Source organism: Grampus griseus (genome assembly GCF_964374135.1).
Source record: "Grampus griseus genome assembly, chromosome: 16".
Lineage (NCBI taxonomy): Eukaryota > Metazoa > Chordata > Mammalia > Artiodactyla > Delphinidae > Grampus > Grampus griseus.
In genome coordinates, this window is record NC_139010.1 from 2598097 (window position 1) to 2620531 (window position 22435).

The following is a 22435-nucleotide window of genomic DNA, read 5'->3' on the forward strand; positions in this document are numbered from 1 at the left end:
TTTGGTTTAAATAAAAAAGGTTTGGGACTTCCCTGGTGGCTCAGTGGTTAAGAATCTGCCTGCCAATGCAGGGAACAGGGTTCGAGCCCTGGTCTGGGAAGATCCCACATGCCGTAGAACAACTAAGCCCGTGCGCCACAACTACTGAGCCTGCGCGCAGCAACTACTGACCCCACGTGCCACGACTACTGAAGCCCATGTGCCTAGAGCCCGTGCTGTGCAACAAGAGAAGCCACCACAGCGAGAAGCCCGCATAACGCAACTAAGAGTAGCCCCCCGCTCACCGCAACTAGAGAAGGCCTGCACGCAGCAATGAAGACCCAACACAGCCATAAATAAATAAATAAAGCGTTTAAATAAAAAAAAAAACAGATATAAATAAGAACATTAATTTTTCTTCTAAGTCTTAAATTTGTGCCCCCAAATAACTGGGAACATTTTTCAGCTTAGGTCACAGGAGGTACAGTGGGAACAACCAGTCTACTGTCAGCAGCATCACCTCCCACGGGCAAAGGCGGGAGCTATCATAATGGTAACTGTGTAAGTCAAACGAGAAATAAAATTCTCCTTTGCTCTCGGATAGTTCAGAATCCTGCCGCTGTCCATGGTATAGAAACGTACATTCCACCATGTAGCACCAAGACATCAAAATTAACTTCAGGTCTAATTTACCTAAATTCAATTCTCACTCTTATGTCTAATGAGAAAAACCTAAAGACTTTTGCTGAAAGATGAGAAGGACACACATTCAGTGAAGGGAAATATCCGTCAACAGCCCATGTCCGCATCCCTGAAACCATCAGACAGGAGCTCCCCGTACACAGAAGCCTGCTGCTCTACCGGCTGATTTTCTAGGGTTTTAAACAAGATGCAGGGAAATCTCTGCTTGCGGTGCTACTTTCAAAATCCATCCCTTATTCCTCTGTACATGTCTGAATGAAATACATTCTTCAAGGCCCACTTCAACCCTCATCTCCTCCAACAGCCTCACCCTAAGTCCAGCTAACTCGCTCCATTTCAGTCCCGACTATGAGCAGCACCCAATGTGACCGGAGTGGTTAGTGCTGGCTCTCCCTGGCATGGCTGCTGCTTTTCTTTGCTGCACTCCCGGCTGAAATGGAGAAACCCTGTTCCCATCAGATCAAGAAAGGGATGCAACAGTGAACGTAATTTGTGCCCCCCTTCCCTCCAGTTTTCTGGGTTCTCCACACTAGCAATACTGAGAAAACACTCTCCCTTCATCTGACCAAAAATCTTTCCTCACTTTTGCAAGGATGAGTTTTAGTTTCCATAGATAATCATAAAAGGTAATGAATCTCAAGTATATTTTCCAAGCAACCCTTTTTTCAATGTCTATGGATCATAATAAATAAAACACCCCAGCCATTAAAAATTAATACCCTTTTCTAATATACCTAGTCCAACAAAAGCTTAATATCATCATAGTATGCAAATATGAAGTCCAAAAGAATTAAACTTCAGCATCACGATTAAATTTTTGCAATTCCAAAGTACAATTAATCAGATATAATTTTCCCAATACATCCAGCAAGGTCGAGGATCATTAGTCTAATTATATTTCCTTTTCATTATGTCATTAGGCTTTTTGATTATTTGTTTTGTAGCCATTTACTTACAAGTATAAAAATAATATTTTGACCAAAAGAAAATTTTTTAAAAAGAAGTTATTATTGTTACATTCTTTGAATTGCCTGGGTATGCTCTACAAATAATTAGAGAAAAAGCATCTCTACAGAAAGTAATGAATCATTCAACATCTAAAACAAACCTAGGATCCACAAAACGTATGTTCTTCTAACTATAGCCTTGTATATTGATGTGGTTTTCTACATAAATACACTTTTAAGGCTTGCAATAGAAATGTATTCTATTATTGATAAAAACAAACATCCTGTTAAAAATTACAAAGTACCAAATATTTATGATGTATTCCCCAAAACAGATCTAAATTGTCTTATTATAAGATATTTGGTATTTCAGACATTATTTTAGGTCTACGAGACAAATAGAACCATCCAATCAAAACACACCCTTGCCAGCTACGACAGGAAAACTTAACACCGGTACAGACAACTAGACTTATACCTCTCAGATGATCATTCAGGCCATCAGCCTGTAAACACTGAAATATCAACTGATTATGATAAAACATATTTTTTAATCTAAAGATAAATATTTGCACTTAGTACAAGTCAAGCAGAGATTCACAGGTAAAATACATACCCTTGTTTTATTTTCTGACCAACCAATCTTACGATAGTACTTAAGGTACAGCTCACACGTTTTCCCAGCGCCCCAACATAGTAGGAAAAATCATTTTAATGGCAATTACTATTTCACGTAAGAATACTTGGAGGCGTTACATTACACACTCCCACACAGGAACATTTAAGTAATGAATGCTTCTTTTCCCATTGTTACTATGAAGTTTTACAAAATACAAAAAAGGCTTTTTAGAAGTTAGGTCAGAAAGCACAGTGGCAAGATCGAACAAAATGCCAAATGTCTTTTATTAACTCCCCTAATAATAAGTAGCAGATTTAACTATCTATTTTTCTAATCATATTTCCAGAAGCTGAAGCCAAACAAATATTTAACTATCATGAATTCTTTTTCTCCCCCATTCTTTGGGCAGAGCATTTTAATCTGATAAATAGAACAGAAGAAACCCAGGAAGAAATTCATTTGTTGCATTAAATGGTTATATAAATGGCAATTATGTATTTAAAAAGCAAAACAGATTCTTTGCGGCTTCCCTGGTGGCACAGTGGTTGAGAGTCCGCCTGCCGATGCAGGGGATACGGGTTGGTGCCCCGGTCCGGGAGGATCCCACGTGCCGCGGAGCGGCTGGGCCCGTGAGCCATGGCCGCTGAGCCTGCGCGTCCGGAGCCTGTGCTCCGCAACGGGAGAAGCCACAGCGGTGAGAGGCCCGCGTACCAGAAAACAAACAAACAAAAAACAGATTCTTTTCATTCACTCTTGTTAAGTTCTGTGTGCAAATTTATATTGTGGGAAGCATGTTCCTTTACACACCTTTTAAGGATTATTAGACATTTTTGACTTAAGGCATATTTTACAGAGACGTCCCTTTTGGTGGAATCAAAACTATCTCCACTCAACATTTGGTGGGTTTAACCACAGTGGCTGTACCTCCACCTACTATTTATTTGCCACACAAGCAAAAGGCCCTCATGTTTACTGCTTACAAAAGCTTATGTGTCTAAGGCTCACATCACTCTGATAAATTTTATTTAATTGGGCAAATGTCATATTTGGTGGTATCATAGTTTATGTACTTATCAAAGTCTGTTAGAATACAGAAAAGCCTTTAAAAGTATCTCCACACACAATTTTATAAACGTAACTAGTCATTTAAATATGGAACACATATGAAAATCAGTACAAATTCAGATTCTTTTCAAAAAGGATCTATTCTAGTCTTCTTATAAATCCCATCCCACACTTGCCCTCATCTATAATATTTCACATCCACACCTATGGCTAATGATGAGGAACACAGGCTCTGCAGCCGGACGGCTGGGTCTGCACCCGAGCTCTGCCCCTCACTGCGCTGGGAGCGTGAGATCGTGCCTGCATCTCAGCTTTGTGTGCTGTGCACCAGGGATATGGGGTTTCCCTCACAGGATTAGGGGGTGGGATGAGCCAGCTTGGGGCTGCGCAGACAAGGACCACGCACCTGCAGGCTCCGCGGCGGCCGGGGCTGCTGCCATGATCCCCGCTGGTACTAGTACTACTGCTGAAGCTGCTGCTGCTACTGCTGTTTCCCAAAGTATCTCTGCTCAGACCTCATCTGACACTGGATTAACTAGAAACCTCTTTGTCAGGGAATTCCTACTGTCAAGATCACTCCAGTGTAAATTCTCCCACTTCCCTGCTCATAAGCTTGGGTTAATTTAATCTTTCCTTGGACATGAAGATCCTGAGGTGACTTAGGGTCACTCTCAACATTAACAGGCACTGAACTCGCCTGTGAGACGCAGGACATGGGTCACCATGCACTTGCTCTGGGACGTTCCTTAAAAATTGGCAAGTGCATGTGTGTGTGTCATGTTTCAAACAGGGACCTCATCTTCCTCTTGATTCCGTGGGTGACAGGGTTGTTGTTTCACCAAGTGAGCAGCTCGATATTTAATTCTGACCTATAAGCATCACGCTCATTTGCTGAAGGAGAAGTACATGAAATCATAGTCTGATAAAACTATACCTTCTCAGCGAATCTCCTTATGCTTTCATAACCTCACAATGAAGACCGGTGTGCTAAGATGTAGGCACACAACTTAAATACAGGTTCCGTGAAAAAATAAGGAAAGCTCTGTGTTGGGTTCCCTGGAGGACAAAGGGCTGAGAGACACCAGACATGCCTCACTGCAGCCACTCCAGAGTCCAGAGAGCAGCCCCTTCTCTTTATGCCACAGAGCAAGCTGTCCAGGTGTGGGACCTCTGTGGTCACACAGAAGACATATCTCCCGAGAGAGCTACTAAAGGCCAGTGCATCCAGCCACAGACTTACTTTCAAGAAGAGGACAGATCACAGAAATACTATCTAGCTCTTTTAAAGTATTTGGAGAAACCAGAGCTCTTGGCTTCCACCGTGTGTGAGAAGAGTGGCTAGAAAAACCTCCATAAACACAGGTTATAGCATCAATGGCAACCAGTCTCACTCGAAATCAGGGTCCACCTATACAAGGGCAACCACAGGTCAGTGGTTTGGACTGTGCAGGTCCGCTGACACACAGAGTCTTTTCAGTAGTAAATATTGCAGCACTACATGAGCTGAGGGTGGTTTTGTCCATGGATGTGGAACCTTGGATATGGTGGGACCCCGAATACGAAAGGCTGATTATAATTTGTAGAGATCTTGGATTGCACAAAAGTTGGTGCCCCAAGTCCGTGTTGCTCAGGGCTCAGTGTGCTTGCAGGCATATGGAAAATACGTTTTCCTTAAACGAAATTTTACATGTCTCAAGTAGTTGGAATGGGTAAGTTTTTCTTCCAAATACAACAGAGTTAAATAAAACTGGCTTTCTTCAGCCATCTAACACTTTGTAGCAGATTTTTCTCCTACCAACATACTGGAAAAGTTACTTTGTCTCTCCCAAAACAAACCTGAATAGCAGAACTGAGTACAAGACCCTGGCCAAGGATATGCTGACAAGCTCATCAGGAGTCAGGATGGAGACTGGTCCACAAACCCTCTTTAAGCTGCAGGTCAATAGCTGTGTCACCACCAACGGGTGCAAATGACAGCACTGGCAAAGGCTCATACCCACAGTTTACTGATGGGCTCACGACAGGGTGAGGCCACTGTGCAGACATGACACTGCACATGATGGTCGTGTGGAAGGGGGCCATCTCATGCCAGCTACCTGAATCTGAAGTCTTCATGATTTGTACAGAAATCTTATTTCAGTAGGCTTAAAAACTGAATACTACGTCAAAAAAATCATGAAATCGTATACTTGCAGGTAACATGCGGCAGCTTCCTCATCTCTGTTCATTTAACAGAAAAAAAGTGGTGACAGGAGATATGGAGGGCGTGCTTGGCATTCTGGAGAATTTCATCCCTAGACTAGTGACGTCCGCATCACCCCTGCCCTTCATCACGTGACAACCCCGCTGCCTAGCTCTACCCGGCCTCTGCGCTCCCTGCCCGTATTCCCCAACCAGACAGCTTTCCCATTTCTGATACGGTCCATGGGAAGAGGTGTGATGACTCAGCCTACATGTACTATATGCAAACATGCCATTTAGAACATTTACCAGAAAAACGTGGTTTTTCATTTACCTTTATTCCATTGACAAAGCCACCTTGGCGATATTGCTTATTTTGAGATGAGTTATTTTCTGGCTTTTAATCACTACTGGGTATAGCCACTGATATGTATAAAGCCCTCCTCCTCTAGCCAGCTGCCTTATTTGTTAAACAAATATTTATTCAGTGCCTTTTCTGATCTAAAGTCTCCAGCAACCAGCTGTGTCATCATAAGTGGTTCCGAAAAATGCAACTGCATCACATTTGGGTTTGCATCATCGTCAGATTAATAGAGATGCCTGTGGTGAGGCTGCCCCCATCTCAGCTAGAGGTTCCATTCAAACACACCCCTCCGGGCTGGATTCCGCAGCACCCATCTGGGGGCAGCTGTCTGCTTCGAAATAAATATGGATGGAAATATCTCTGGGTCAGACTTCTAGCTACAACTTCCAGGTCAGTAACAAAAGTTCACAGAATCACATCACCCCTTAGTTGCCACTCGCCTGGGGAAGCTGTGCCAGCTTCAGGCCTCATTTCTCTCTATTTGTTTCACCCAAAAAGACAGAGCTGCCCACCATCCCCCACTTCAGGGTGAAGGATGGGCACCAACAGCATTACCTTCCTTCTGGGTTCATTATTCTAAGACTTTACTACACTTTCCTGAATGGCTGCCTTGAGAAATTTACAAAATCATTTCACAATCAAGGTCACTGGCTGGATCAGTGGAAAAACATTGCATGAACATGTTTTCCTCCAAATGCACTTTTCCTTATCTTTGGGACTCAGGTGTCACAGGATAGATCAAAAGTGCTGACACAGAATGGAGATGTTGGAACTGGATACAAGAGTCTCTTCCCTGTGTCAAGTGCAAGGTGACTGTTTAGCTGGGTTCTGCAGGGCATCCACTCAGGTATTACAATAGCAACAAAATACCAAACACATGACTGGTTACTAAGGACTGGATTTCTTGCTTGCTTTCATTTGCTCACTCTTACCTTTCTTTCCATCCATACTAGCACTAATATGGATTTCAATCAAGTGACAGTTTGTTTCTAGACAACTAATTCTGGAAACAAACAATTGGTGAAATTTTGGAAATATGTATCATGAAGCTACAAATAAAGTAGTCAGAGCATGATCACTTGGTGGAGATGATTATTTGTTGTTCTATCTGGGAAAGTCTTACTTAACTTCATGTTCTAAAATGCTAACCTCTGCTACCTGCTTACAGACTGTGGAGGGTACACAGCCCAGAAAACAATGTGAATGTTTTTCTCTAATGAAAGTTCACACTTATGCCCAAAACACTGTCCAACTTCAGAAAACACATGAGTACTCACTTGTTTAGCCTTGGTCTTTGTGATGGTGTCAGAAATCGGTTTCTTCCTTTCCTTTACAGTAGTTTTAGAAAATAATTCCTCAAATTCATGACAATCTATGGATGGCTCTTCAATTTTTTCCCAAATAAGTGAAGCACTGGAGTCTCTAAAGTTAAGCAAAAGACCCATGAGAGAGCCATCAAACCAAACTGCAGGACATTACAGTGAGCAGGGACAGATGGGGACAGAGAGGACAGAGGCATCAGAGGAGCAGGGATAGGACGGCAGGCAGCAGAGGACGGAGGGAGATCGGGGGGAAGATGCTCTTTTCTGTACAATCACCATTTGCTTAATCAACGTGATGAGAAACAGCATCAATACAGAATGAGACATTTGCCTGGAAAGAATCATTTCCAGGAATTCTCAGTCATCAAGTCGCCATATAAAAACATAAAAGGAGAGCCCCTCTCTGTACAGCTCTCAAGGCAGGAAATGTCTGATATCTCACAAACCCAACCTGACCCATCAGCTTGGGTTATTTGTGGGTTGAAAATAAATCACTTCAGGCCCACAGAGGCACTTTCGTCTCCCCACCGCTGCCCATCACTGCATGTCACCTGTGACTGTGGAGTCATGTAGTCCCACCTAAAAAGGGGAGATCCATTCAAAAAAAGCAAGACAAAAAGAACTTCATATACTGCATATGGATAAAATGAGTTTGGGGCACATTTGGAAATGATGTCTCGGCACATAGAAGTGACCCAGCAAATTACTCAGAGAATGAGCTGCAAAGTCAGAAGTAGTCAAAATAGATAGGTTCCTCTCCCACTATGATTCAGTGAAGAGAAAATTAATATAAGAAATGAAAATGAACCTGTTAAATACCCTATTCTAAATCTGTGCCACATCATATACACACACACACACACACACACACACACACACACACACAAATTCAAAGAGTCACGAGAACTTGGGACAAGGAAATCCAGTGAAATTTAAAGGGCATTTTTTTCTCCCACTGGCGCATTCCACAGCCATGTCCCAGTACCGTCCCAGGGGTCGGGGAACCAGGTTATGGACCATCCATGGATAAGTAATACACCAGCAGCGTACCTGCTAGGAGGCATTCTTTTACAAATATCATATATTTTATAAAAATCATATAAGTTTGTGATTTTATGACCTCACAGTGTTGCATATCATCTACACAAGTGCCATGAAATGCTCAGAACTAAGTCATTTCACACATGGGGTGTGGATGTGTGTATTTTTGTGTAGCACATTTCTGAATAGTAAAACAAGACCATGCCTTCAAAAGGATGAAGAAAACATCCTCAAGAGTCAGTCTGTCTATGGATTTGATTTACTTTTATGAGCTATTTATCAGAGTGAGGTTCTGCAATGAGGAAAGAGCATGTATGCTAAGAAAAATATATCCCTCTATCTATAAAAGTCAATCAAAAACTATATAGACAGAAACGTGTATATTGATTCATGTCATTTGTTTTATTCCTTTGATACTTCTGGAAAAAAGTCTAAAATTGCTTCACTAAATATTGATGTAATCGTCTACAGACAAGTTTTACTTTTATTTATTTTATTTTTACTCATTTTTCTCCAGAGTTTTAAAGGAAAATACTTCCCTCGTATTGACAATATTATGCAAAGATGAGCCCCTGTTCATGTTACCTTTTACTGTGCAGTTGAATTCTCGTCCAATACAGAGGCTTCATCGGCCGACAAGGTTCTATTGGCTGCTTCCTGCTGCCTTTGTCCTGGTTCAACCCGAACCCAAACAAGCCAGCTGGCAACGGTGGAGGAAGAAATCCACACGCCTGCAGTGTTGGTGAAGTGCTACTCCCAGCTTGTGGTGGGAGAGCAAGGCCGGATCCAGGAAGCAGAGGGGGTGGGGGGGGTGGGGGGACACCTGTTCCAGGAGGGAGAGGAGGGGGTGGGGCTAGAGGAGGTGGAACCCTCACACCTGGCAAAGGAGGAGGGGGGGCAGGAGGAATTCCTTCACTGGGAAGAGGGGGCACGGGAGGAATTCCCACACTGGGAAGAGGGGGGGCGGGAGGAATTCCTTCACTGAGAAGAGGGGGGGCGGGAGGAATTCCCACTCTGGGAAGAGGGGGGGCGGGAGGAATTCCCACACCAGGAAGAGGGGGGGCGGGAGGAATTCCCTCACCGGGAAGAGGGGGGGCGGGAGGAATTCCCACACCGGGAAGAGGGGGGGCGGGAGGAATTCCCACACCGGGAAGAGGGGGTGCGGGAGGAATTCCCACACCGGGAAGAGGGGGGGCGGGAGGAATTCCCACACCGGGAAGAGGGGGGGCGGGAGGAATTCCCACACCGGGAAGAGGGGGGGCGGGAGGAATTCCCTCACCGGGAAGAGGGGGGGCGGGAGGAATTCCCACACCGGGAAGAGGGGGGGCGGGAGGAATTCCCTCACCGGGAAGAGGGGGAGCGGGAGGAATTCCCACACCGGGAAGAGGGGGGGCGGGAGGAATTCCCACACCGGGAAGAGGGGGGGCGGGAGGAATTCCCTCACCGGGAAGAGGGGGGGCGGGAGGAATTCCCACACTGGGAAGAGGGGGGGCGGGAGGAATTCCCTCACTGGGAAGAGGGGGAGCGGGAGGAATTCCCACACCGGGAAGAGGGGGGGCGGGAGGAATTCCCACACCGGGAAGAGGGGGGGCGGGAGGAATTCCCACACCGGGAAGAGGGGGGGCGGGAGGAATTCCTTCACTGGGAAGAGGGGGGGCGGGAGGAATTCCCACACTGGGAAGAGGGGGGGCAGGAGGAATTCCCACTGTGGGAAGAGTGGGGGCGGGCGGAATTCCTACTATGGGAAGAGGGGGGACGGAAGGAATTCCCTCACCAGGCAAAGGTAGGGGAGGGGGTGGCAGCATCTCTGGACCAGGCGGAGGAGGAGGTGAGGGGCACGGTGGGCTGGGAAGTGCAGGCTCAGGCACGACACGGGGTGGGGTCCGTGGAGGAGCCACGGTGCCCAGACCAGGCATCTGGTGGGAGAACTTGGGAGACAGAGGCAGTGCAGTAGGGATGTCATGGCTGTTTTCAGAGGAGGGAAAAGCAGAGTGCTCGTGGCTGGTTTCAAACTCCGTGTGAAAATAAGGATGGGAAGGCTGTGAGCTCGCCTGTCCTTGACTGTCAGACCAGGGCAGTGACGTGGGTGGTGGAGCCTGGAGGGATGGATGTGCATCGAGCTGAACTGATATTCGCCTTGGAGACACAACCAAAGAAATCTCTGCGCAGAACTTGTTCTGAGGTCCAGGAGGTGAGGACAGCCCGGCTGAGTCTCCACTCGTGGCCTCAGGCAGGGCACCCATGAGAGGATGTGTCAGTGTCCCACCCTCCTCTGTCGGGGACGTCTGGATGGACTTTGCCTGTAAAATCCTTTCATGCCCTACTTCCTTTTCTCCCAAACTGAGAGCTCGCAGACACGTGTCTCCAGAGGTGGCCGCCTCCAGGTCTGCAGCCGGGTACTGCTTCTCTAGCTCAGCTATTTTGGTCCTCAGATCCTCAATGGTCTGCTCCAGCTGCTGAATGACAGTGGCCTGACCCTCAGATTTCATGTCACAAACTTCCTGAGGGGCAACAGAGACATCACAGTTAAATATAAAATAAGGAATACTCAAAATACCAAAAACTGGTCTTACAAAATTAAGCAAAATGTATTTGTTTGTTATAATACTTCTAAACGCTCCCTCCATGGAAAGACACTATTACTACTTCCACTGGTCCCTGCTTTTCCATCCTCGGATTTCAAATTAGTTTACACACGTGACCATGAAGTCCGAAGGCCCCTGTCTAATCTTCGAATGAAATCATGGAAGACCGGCAGACCGCTGAGAAGAGGGAAGAAGAGACTGAGTGACAGACCCACATAATGCCACCATAGGCTACTCTCTTCCTGCCCATTAACATCTGCTACTAGGACGTTCCCTAAAGACATTTTAAATCCTGAGTTTTACAGTTAATCACAACCTTTAAAAGGTAATCTCTAAGAGGTGGAGAAGTGTCCCAGAGAGAGCTACAATATGTGAGCAGGGATTGCGAGCTTGGGAGCCTGAACCAAGATGGCGGAGAAGAAGGACATGCTTTCATTCCCTCTTGTGAGAACACCAGAATCACAACTAGCTGCTGGAAAATCATTGACAGGAAGACACTGGAACTCACCAAAAAAGATACCCCACATGCAAAGACAAAGGAGAAGCCGCAGTGAGATCGTAGGAGGGTTGCAATCACAATAAAATCAAATCCCATAACTACTGGGTGGGTGACTCACAGACTGGAGAACACTTATACCACAGAAGTTCATCCACTGGAATGAAGGTTCTAAGCCCCACGTCAGGCTTCCCAAGCTGGGGGTCCGGCAACGGGAGGAGGAATTCCTAGAGAATCAGACTTTGAAGGCTTGTGGGATTTGATTGCAGGACTTTGACAGGACTGGGGGAAACAGAGACTCCACTCTTGGAGGGCACACACAAAGTACTGTGTGCTTCAGAACCCAGGGGAAGGAGCAGTGACCCCATAGAAGACTGAACCAGACCTACCTGCTGGTGTTGGATGATCTCCTGTGGAGACGGGTGGCTTAACGTGGGGATGGGGACACTGGCAGCAGAAGTTCTGGGAAGTACTCCTTGGCGTGAGCCCTCCCAGAGTCTGTCATTAGCCCCAAGAAAGAGCCCAGGTAGGTTCCAATGTTGGGTTGCCTCAGGCCAAACAACCAACAGGGAGGGAACCCAGCCCCACCCATCAGCATACAAGTGGATTAAAGTTTTACTGAGCTCTGCCCACCACAGCAACACCCATCTCAACCCACCACCAGTCCCTCCCATCAGGAAACCTGCACAAGCCTCTTAGAGAGCCTCATCCACCAGAGGGCAGACAGCAGAAGCAAGAAGAACTACAATCCTGCAGCCTGTGGAACAAAAACTACATTCACAGAAAGGTAGACAAGATGAAAAGGCAGAGGGCTATGTACCAGATGAAGGAACAAGATAAAACCCCAGAAAAACAACTAAATGAAGTGCAGATAGGAAACCTTCCAGAAAAAGAATTCAGAATAATGATAGTGAAGATGCTCCAGGATGTAGGAAAAAGAATGGAGGCAAAGATCGAGAAGATGCAATAAATGTTTAACAAAGACCTAGAAGAATTAAAGAACAAACAAACAGAAGAACAATACATTAACTGAAAGGAAAACTGCACTAGAAGGAATCAATAGCAGAATAACTGAGGTAGAAGAACAGGTAAGTGACCTGGAAGACAGAATGGTGAATTCACTGCTGCGGAACAGGATAGAGAAAAAGAATGAAAAGAAATGAAGACAGCCTAACAGAACTCTGGGACAACATTAAACACAAAAACATTCCCATTATAGGGGTCCCAGAAGGAGAAGAGAGAGAGAAAGGACCCGAGAAAATATTTGAAGAGATTACAGTTGTAAACTTCCCTAACATGGGTAAGGAAATAGTCACCCAAGTCCAGGAGGTGAAGCAATTCCCATACAGTGTAAACCCAAGGAGAAACATGCCGAGACACATAGTGATCAAATTGGCAAAAATTAAAGACAAAGAAAAATTATTGGGCTTCCCTGGTGGCACAGTGGTTAAGAATCCGCCTGCCAATGCAAGGGACACGGGTTCGAGCCCTGGTCCGAGAAGATCCCACATGCCACGGAGCAACTAAGCCCGTGTGCCACAACTACTGAGCTTGCGCTCTAGAGCCCACGAGCCACAACTACTGAGCCCACATGCCTAGAGCCTGTGCTCTGCAACAAAAGAAGCCAGCGCAATGGGAAGCCCGCGCACCACAACGGAGAGTAGCCCCAGCTCACTGCAACTAGAGGAAGCCCACGTGCAGCAATGAAGACCCAACACAGCCAAAAATAAATGAATTTTTAAAAAATTATTGAAAGCAGCAAGGGAAAAACAAAAAATAATATACAAGGGAACTCCCATAAGGTTAACAGCTGATTTCTCAGCAGAAACTCTACAAACCAGATAGGAGTGGTATGATATACTTAAAGTGATGAAAGGGAAGAACCTACAACCAAGATTACGCTACCCGGCAAGGATCTCATTCAGATTCAATGGAGAAATCAAAAGCTTTACAGCCAAGCAAAAGCTAAGAGAATTCAGCACCACCAAACCAGCTCTATAACAAATGTTAAAGGAACTTCTCTAAGTGAGAAACACAAGAGAAGAAAAGGGCCTACAAAAACAAACCCAAAACATTTAAGGAAATGGTCATACAAACATACATATCGATAATTACCTTAAATGTGAATGGATTAAAAGCTCCAACCAAAAGACACAGGGTTGCGGAATGGATACAAAAAAAAGACCCATATATATGCTGTCTACAAGAGACCCACTTCAGACCTAGGGACACTTACAGCCTGAAAGTGAGGGGATGGAAAAAGATATTCCATGCAAATGGAAATCAAAAGAAAGCTGGAGTAGCAATACTCATATCAGATAAAATAGACTTTAAAATAAAGAATGTTGGGGGCTTCTGTGGTGATGCAGTGGTTGAGAGTCTACCTGCCGATGCAGGGGATACAGGTTCATGCCCTGGTCTGGGCGGATCCCACATGCCACAGTGTGGCTGGGTCCATGAGCCATGCCCTCTGAACCTGCACATCCGGAGCCTGTGCTCTGCAATGGGAGAGGCCACAACTGTGAGAGGCCCATGTACCACAAAAAACAAAAAAAAAGTTACAAGAGAAAAGGAAGCACACTACATAATGATCAAAGGGATCAATCCAAGAAGGAGATATAAGAATTATAAATATACATGCACCCAACATAGGAGCACCTCAATACATAAGGCAAATGCTAACAGCTGTAAAAGAGGAAATCGACAGTAAAACAATACTGGGGGACATTAACACCTCACTTACAACAATAGACAGATCATCCAAAATGAAAGTAAATAAGGAAAGAGAAGCTTTAAATGACACAATAGACCAGATAGATTTATTTGATATTCATAGGACATTCCATCAAAAAACAGCCCATTACATTTTCTTCTCAAGTGCTCATGGGACATTCTACAGGATAGATCACATCTTGGGTCACAAATCAAGCCTCAGTAAATTTAAGGAAATTGAAATCATATCAAGCATCTTCTCTGACCACAACGCTATGAGATTAGAAATGAATTTCAGGGGAAAAAAACATAAAAAACACAAACACATGGAAGCTAAACAATACATTACTAAATAACCAAGAGATCACTGAAGAAAACAAAGAGGAAGTCAAAAGATACCTAGAGACAAACGACAATGAAAACATGGTGACCCAAAATCCATGGGATGCAGCAAAAGCAGTTCTAAGAAGGAAGTTTATAGCTATACAAGCCTACCTCAAGAAACAAGAAAAATCTAAAACAAATAATCTAACCTTACACCTAAAGGAACTAGAGAAAGAAGAACAAACAAAACCCAAAGTTAGCAGAACGAAAGAAATCATAAAGATCAGAGCAGAAATAAATGAAATAAGAACAAAGGAAACAATAGCAAAGATCAGTAAAACTAAAAGTTGGTTCTTTGAGAAGATAAAAAAAGTTGATAAACCTTTAACCAGACTCATCAAGAAAAAGAGGGAGAGGACTCAAATCAATAAAATTAGAATGAAAAAGGGGAACTTACAACAGACAACACAGAAATACAAAGCATCCTAAAAGACTACTACAAGCAATTCTATGCCAATAAAATGAACAACCTGGAAGAAATGGACAAATTCTGAGACAGGTATAACCTTCCAAGACTGAACCAGGAAGAAATAAAAAATATGAACAGACCAATCACACGTAATGAAATTGAAACTCCGATTAAAAATCTTCCAAAAAAACAGAAGTCCAGGACCACATGGCTTCAAGGGTGAATTCTATCAAACATTTACAGAAGAGCTAACACCCATCCTTCTCAAACTCTACCAAAAAATTGCGCAGGAACGACACTCCCAAACACATTCTATGAGGCCACCTCAGCCTGATACCAAAACCAGACAAACATACTACAAAAAAAGAAAATTAGAGACCAATATCACTGATGAATATAGATGAAAAAATCCTGAACAAAACACTACCAAACGGAATCCAACAACACATGAAAAGGATCAAACACCATGACCAAGTGGGATTTATCCCAGGGATGCAAGGATTCTTCAATATACGCAAATCAATCAATGTGATACACCATATTAACAATCTGAAGAATAAAAACCATATGATCATCTCAGTAGATGCAGGAAACGCTTTTGACAAAAATCAACACCGATTTATCATAAAAAGTCTCCAGAAAGTGGGCATAGAGGGAACCAACCTCAACATAATAAAGCCCATATAGGCCAAACCCACAGCAAACATCATTCTCAATGATGAAAAACTGAAAGCATTTCCTCTAAGTTCAGGAACAAGACAAGGATGTCCACTCTCACCACTGTTATTCAACATAGTTTTGGAAGTCCTAGCCTCGGAAATCAGAGAAGAAAAAGAAATAAAAGGAATACGAATTGGAAAAGAAGAAGTAAAACTGTCACTGTTTGCAGATGACATGATACTATACATAGAGAATCCTAAAGATGCTACCAGAAAACTACTAGAGCTAATCAATGAATTTGGTAAAGTTGCAGGATACAAAATTAATGCACAGAAATCTCTGGCATTCCTATACACTAATGATGAAAAAACTGAAAGAGAAATTATGGAAACACTCCCATTTACCATTGCAAAAAAAAGAATAAAATACCTAGGAATAAACCTACCTAGGGAGACAAAAGACCTGTATTCAGAAAAGTATAAGACACTGATGAAAGAAATTAAAGATGATACCAACACATGGAGAGATATACCAGGCTCTTGGATTGGAAGAATCAATATTGTGAAAATGACTATACTACCCAAAGCAATCTACAGATTCAATGCAATCCCCATCAAACTACCAATGGCAATTTTTACAGAACTAGAACAAAAACTCTTAAAATTTGCATGGAAACACAAAAGACCCCGACTAGTCAAAGCAGTCTTGAGGGAAAAAAACAGAACTGGAGGAATCAGACTCCCTGACTTCAGACTATACTACAAAGCTACAGTAATCAAGACAATATGGTACTGGCACAAAAACAGCAACACAGATGAATGGAACAAGAGAGAAAGCCCAGAGGTAAACCCACGCACCTATGGTCAACTAATCTATGACAAAGGAGACAAGGATATACAATGGAGAAAAGACAGTCTCTTCAATAAGTGGTGCTGGGAAAACTGGACAGCTACATGTAAAAGAATGAAATTAGAACACTCCCTAATACCATACACAAATATAAACTCAAAATGGATTAGAGACCTAAATGCAAGACCAGACACTATAAAACTCTTAGAGGAAAACATAGGAAGTACGCTCTTTGACATAAATCACAGCAACATCTTTTTTGATCCACCTCCTAGAGTAATGGAAATAAAAACAAAAATAAACAAATGGGACCTAATGAAACTTAAAAGCTTTTGGACAGCAAAGGAAACCATAAAGACGACGAAAAGACAACCCTCAGAATGGGAGAAAATATTTGCAAACGAATCATCGGACAAAGGATTAATCTCTAAAATATATAAACAGCTCATGCAGGTCAATTTAAAAATAAAAACAAGCAATCCAATCCAAAAATGGGCAGAAGACCTAAATAGATATTTCTCCAAAGAAGACACACAGATAGCCAAGAAGCACATGAAAAGCTGCTCAACATCACTAATTATTAGAGAAATGTAAATCAAAACTACAATGAGGTATCACCTCACACCAGTTAGAATGGGCTTCATCAGAAAATCTACAAACAACAAATGTGGAGAAAAGTGAGTCCTCTTGCTCTGTTGGTGGGAATGTAAACTGATACAGCCACTATGGAGAACAGTACGGAGGTTCCTTAAAAGACTAAAAATAGAATTACCATATGATCCAGCAATCCCACTACTGGGCATATACCCAGAGAAAACCACAATTCAAAAAGACACATGCACCCCAATGTTCACTGCAGCACTATTTCCAATAGCCAGGTCATGGAAGCAACCTAAATGCCCATCGACAGATAAATGGATAAAGAAGATGTGGTACATATATACAAGGAATATTACTCAGCCATAAAAAGGAACGAAATTGGGTCATTTGTTGAGATGTGGATGGATCTAGAGACTGTCATACAGAGTGAAGTAAGTCAGAACGAGAAAAACAAATATCATATATTAACACATATATATGGAACCTAGAAAAATGGTACAGATGAACCAGTTTTCAGGGCAGAAATTGAGACACAAATGTAGAGAACAAACGTATGGACACCAAGGGGAGAAAGCTGTGGGGAGGGTGGGAGTGGGGGTGTGATGAATTGGGCGCTTGGGGTTGACATGTATACACTGATGTGTATAAAATTGATGACTAATAAGAAGCTGCTGTTTAAAAAAATAAAAAAGAATTCCATAACCTTCCAATATTAAATCTCCCTTCCTTGAAGTGGAGATAATAATGGTGCCTTACCTCTGATGGTTGTGACGAATGAGATAAAGCCTATAAGTTACTTAGCTCAGTGGGTAGTGTATTATGAACACCCAATAAATGTTAGCTATTATAAAAAAAAGAAAAAAAAACCTAAGGGAATCTGAATCAAGTATGGACCTTAGCTAATAATAATGTATTGATATTGGTTCAATGACAAAGGCACTTCCTAATATGTTAATAATAATTTTTTAAAAAAAGATAATCTCTAAAAGCGTCTCCAATAAGATAATGGGAAATATTTCTGATATCCATATAGGCATATTCATATATCTTAAGTGCATGTATACAACTTACATCACATTACTACAATTCAAATATTTTATCCAAGGCATTTCAGAAAGGGATGCCTTTTGTCACCACAATTTATGAAGATGGCTGAGAGCAACTGTGCCCCCGTGTGGGTCACCCTCACACCCACACAGTGTCTTCCTCTCCCAAGGGGACACTTTCAGGAAAAAGTGTTTTGGTTATAGAAAAGGAGGAAGCCCTCTGGGTAAACTGATTACCAATAACAGATGAGTAAGAAAAAAAGACAAGAGAGAGGAATGGGTAGAGAAAAAGGAGAAAAGCAGGGACAGGAGGTAGGAGAGAAGGGGGACAGACTCCAGCCAACTAAAGCTCAGGATTACACACCTGCTCACACAGGCTCAACTGCTCCCTTAAGACTGGAATGAGAGGGGAGGGGGCAGGGTCTCCGTGCTCAGAACTGCTTCTCCAGAGCGCCCAGGGCTCTTCACAGATGACCCCAAGAGAGGCCAACATGAGGAGCCACCATCCACAGCATGGACACCTACTACCTTCCCCTCTCTTCATCTACCATGGAGGAATAATTAAGAGGTTAATACAAAGATGACACAAACTACTGGATTGGCCAAAAAGTTCGTTTTGGTTTTCCCTGAATTTCATTTTTTTTATAGCTGAATAATATTCCATTGTATAAATGTACCACATCTTCTTTATCCATTCATCTCTTGATGGAAACTTAGGTTGCTTCCATATCTTGGCAATTATAAATAATGTTGCTATGAACACTGGGCTGCATGTATCTTTTCGAATTAGTGTTTTCTTTTTTTTTTTTTCTTCAGATAAATACCCAGGAGTGAAATTGCTGGGTCACATGGTAGGTTTTAGTTTTTTTGAGAAACCTCCATACTGTTTTCCATAGTGTCTGCACCAGTTTACCTTCCCACCAACAGTGTATGTGGGGCCTGTTTTCTCCACATTCTCACCAACATTTGTTATTGTGTTCCTTCTTTTTCTTACATTTTCTTTATTATTTTTTAAAAATTTTATTGAAGTATACTTGATTTACAACGTGTTAATTTCTTCTGCACAGCAAAGTGACTCAGTTATATACACATATACATATTCTGTCATTGTGTTCCTTTTGATGACAGCCATTCTGACAGGTGTGAGGTGATATCTCATTGTGGTTTTGATTTTCATTTCTCTGAGGACTAATGATGTTGAGTATATTTTCATGTGCCTGTTGGCCATCTGTAGGTCATCTTTAGGAAAAAGCTTATTCAGGTCTTTTGCCTATTTTTAAATTGGGGTTTTTGTTTTTTGTTTTTAATATTTATTTATTTATTTAGGCTGCACCAGGTCTTAGTTGCAGCATGCAGGACCTTCATTGTGGCATGCGGGATCTATAGTTGCAGCATGCATGTGGGATCTAGTTCCCTGACCAGGGATCAATCCTGGGCCCCCTGCACTGCGAGCACAGAGTCTTAGTCACTAGACCACCAGGGAAGTGCCAGGGTTTTTGTTTTTTGATGTTGAGTTGTATGAGCTATTTATGTATTCTGTATATTAGCCCCTTATCAGTCACATAATTTGCAAATATTTTCTCCCATTCAGTAGATTGTCTTTTCATTTTGTTGATGGCTTCCTTTGCCATGCAAAAGCTTTTCAGATTAATTAGCTCTCATCTATTTATGCTGGTTTTTATTTCTTTTGTTTTAGGAGACAGATCCATAAAACTATTGCTATCATTTGTGTCAAAGAGTGTTCTGCCTATCTTTTCTTGTAGGAGTTTTATGGTTTCTGGTGTTACATTGATATTTAGGCCTTTAATCCATTTTGAGTTTATTTTTGTGTACAGTGTTAGAGAGTATTCTAATTTCATTCTTTTAAATGTAGCTGTCCAGTTTTGCCAGCACCACTTATTGAAGAAACTGTCTTCTCCACTGTATACTCTTGCCTCCTTTGCTGTAGATGAATTTGACAATATAAGCTCAGGTTTATTTCTGGACTCTAATCTGTTCCATGGATCTGTGTGTCTGTTTTTGTATCAGTACCATATTGTTTTGTTTTGTTTGTTTGTGGGTTTTTATAACATCTTTATTGGAGCATATTTGCTTTACAATGGTGTCTTAGTTTCTGCTTTATAACAAAGTGAATCAGCTATACATATGCATATATCCCCATATCTCCTCCCTCTTGCATCTCTCTCCCACCCTCCTATCCCACCCCTCTAGGTGGTCACAGAGCACCAAGCTGATCTCCCTGTGCTATGTGGCTGCTTCCTATTAGCCATCTATTTTACATTTGGTAGTATATATAAGTCCATGCCACTCTCTCACTTCGTCCCAGCTTATCCTTCCCCCGCCTGTGTCCTCAAGTCCATTCTCTATGTCTGCGTCTTTATTCCTGTCCTGCCCCTAGGTTCTTCAGAACTTTTTTTTTTTAGATCCATATATATGTATTACCATATGGTATCTGCTTTTCTCTTTCTGACTTACTTCACTCTGTATGACAGACTCTAGGTCCGTCCACCTCATTACAAATAACTCAATTTCATTTCTTTTTATGGCTAACAGTCCATTGTATATATGTGCCATATCTTCTTTACCCATTCTTCTGTTGATGGACACTTAGGTTGCTTCCATGTCCTGACTATTGTAAATAGAGCTGCAACGAACATTGTGAGTACCATCTTGTTTTGATTACTGTAACTTTGCAGTATAGTGTGACGTCAGGGAGCCTGATTCATCTAGTTCTGTTCTTCTTCGTCAAAATTGTTTTGCCTATTTGGAGTCTTGTGTTTCCATAAAAAGTTTTTAAATTATTTGTTCTAGTTCTGTGATAAACACCCTTGATATTTTGATAGGGATTGCATTGAATCTGTGGATTGCCTTGGGTACTATGGTCATTTTAAAAACATTAATCCTTCCAGTTCATGAACACAGTATATCTTTCCATCTGTCTGTGTCGTCCTCAATTTCGTTCACCAGTGTCTTATAGTTTTCCAAGTACAGACTAGGCATTTTATTCTTTTTAATTTGATGGTAAATGGGATTGTTTCCTCAGTTTCTCTTTCGATAGTTTGTTGAGGTATATAGAAAGGTGACAGATTTGTTTATATTAATTTTATATCCTTCAACTTTACCAAATTTATTGATGAGCTCTAGTAGTTTTCCAGTGGTGTCTTTAGAATCTTCTATGTATGGTATCATATCATTTGCAAACAGTGAGAGTTTTACTTCTTCCTTTCCAATCTGGATTCCTTTTATTTCTTTTTATTGTCTGATTGCTGTGGCTAGGACTTCCAGTAGTATGTTGAATAAAAGTGGTGAGAGTGGGCATCCTTGTCTTGTCCCTGATCTTAGAGGAAATACTTTCAGCTTTTCACAACTGAGTATGATGTTAGCTGTGGGTTTCTCACATAAGGCTTTTATTTTATTGAGGTATGTTCCTTTATACCCACTTTCTGGAGAGTTTGAGTCATATATGGATGTTGAACATTGTCAAAACCTTTTTCTACATCTATTGAGACAATCATATGTTTTTATTCTTCAATTTGTTAATGTGATATATCACATTGACTGATTTGAGGACACTGAACCATCCTTGCATTCCTGGAATAAATCCCATTTGATCATGGTGTATGAACCTTTTGATGTATTGTTGGATTCAGTTTGCTAATATTTTGAGGAGGACTTTTGCATCCATGTTCATCGGTGATATTGGCTTGTAATGTTCTTTTTTCGTGATATCTTTGTCTGGTTTTGGTATCAGGGTTATGCTGGCCTCACAGAATGAATTCAGAAGCATTGCTTCCTCTGCAATTTTTTTGGACTACTTTGAAAAGGTTAGGTGTTAACTCTTCTGTGAATCTTTGGTAGAATCCACCTGTGAAGCCATCTGGTCTTTTGTTTGTTGGAAGTTGGTTTTTTCATTTTGTTTTTTAATTACTGACGCAATTTCATTCTTGGTAATTTGTCTGTTCATATCTTCTATTTCTTCCCAGTTCCAACTTGACAGATTGTACCTTTCTAAGAATTTGTCCATTTCTTTTATGTTGTCCATTTTATTGGTGTATAGTTGCTTTTAGTAGTCTCTTATGGTCCTCTGTATTTCTGAGGTGTCAGGTGTAAGTTTTCCTTTTTCATTTTGGATTTTATTGATTTGGGCCCTCTCTCTGTTTCTTGATGATTGTGGTCAAACCTTTATCAATTTTTAAAATATCGTTTCAAAGAACCAGCTATTCGTTTCACTGATCTTTTCTATTCTTTTTTTTACTCTCATTTATTTCTGCTCTGATCTTTATGATTTATTTCCTTCAACTAAATTTGGGTTTTGTTTGTTCTTCTTTTTCTAGCTCCTTTAGGTATAAGGTTAGGTGGTTTATCTAAGATTTTTCTTGTTTGATGAAATAAACTTCTATCGCTATAAACATCTCTCTTAGAACTGCCTTTATTACTGTGTTACTGTTGATTTCTCCCTTCATGTCTGTTAATA

At 42.0% G+C, this 22435-nt stretch overlaps 1 protein-coding gene across 1 annotated transcript in view; it reads right to left on the reverse strand.

Annotated features, from left to right (window-relative positions):
- FMN2 (formin 2) overlaps positions 1–22435 on the reverse strand; it is a gene marked incomplete at its 5' end in the record, with an annotated part of 310722 nt that overhangs the window by 175469 nt on the left and 112818 nt on the right. Inside the window, 2 exons of the mRNA XM_082674275.1 lie at positions 7135–7279; positions 8806–10721. Of these exons, the coding sequence (XP_082530401.1) occupies positions 7135–7279; positions 8806–10721 (2061 nt within the window). The remainder of the gene's footprint in view (positions 1–7134; positions 7280–8805; positions 10722–22435) is intronic.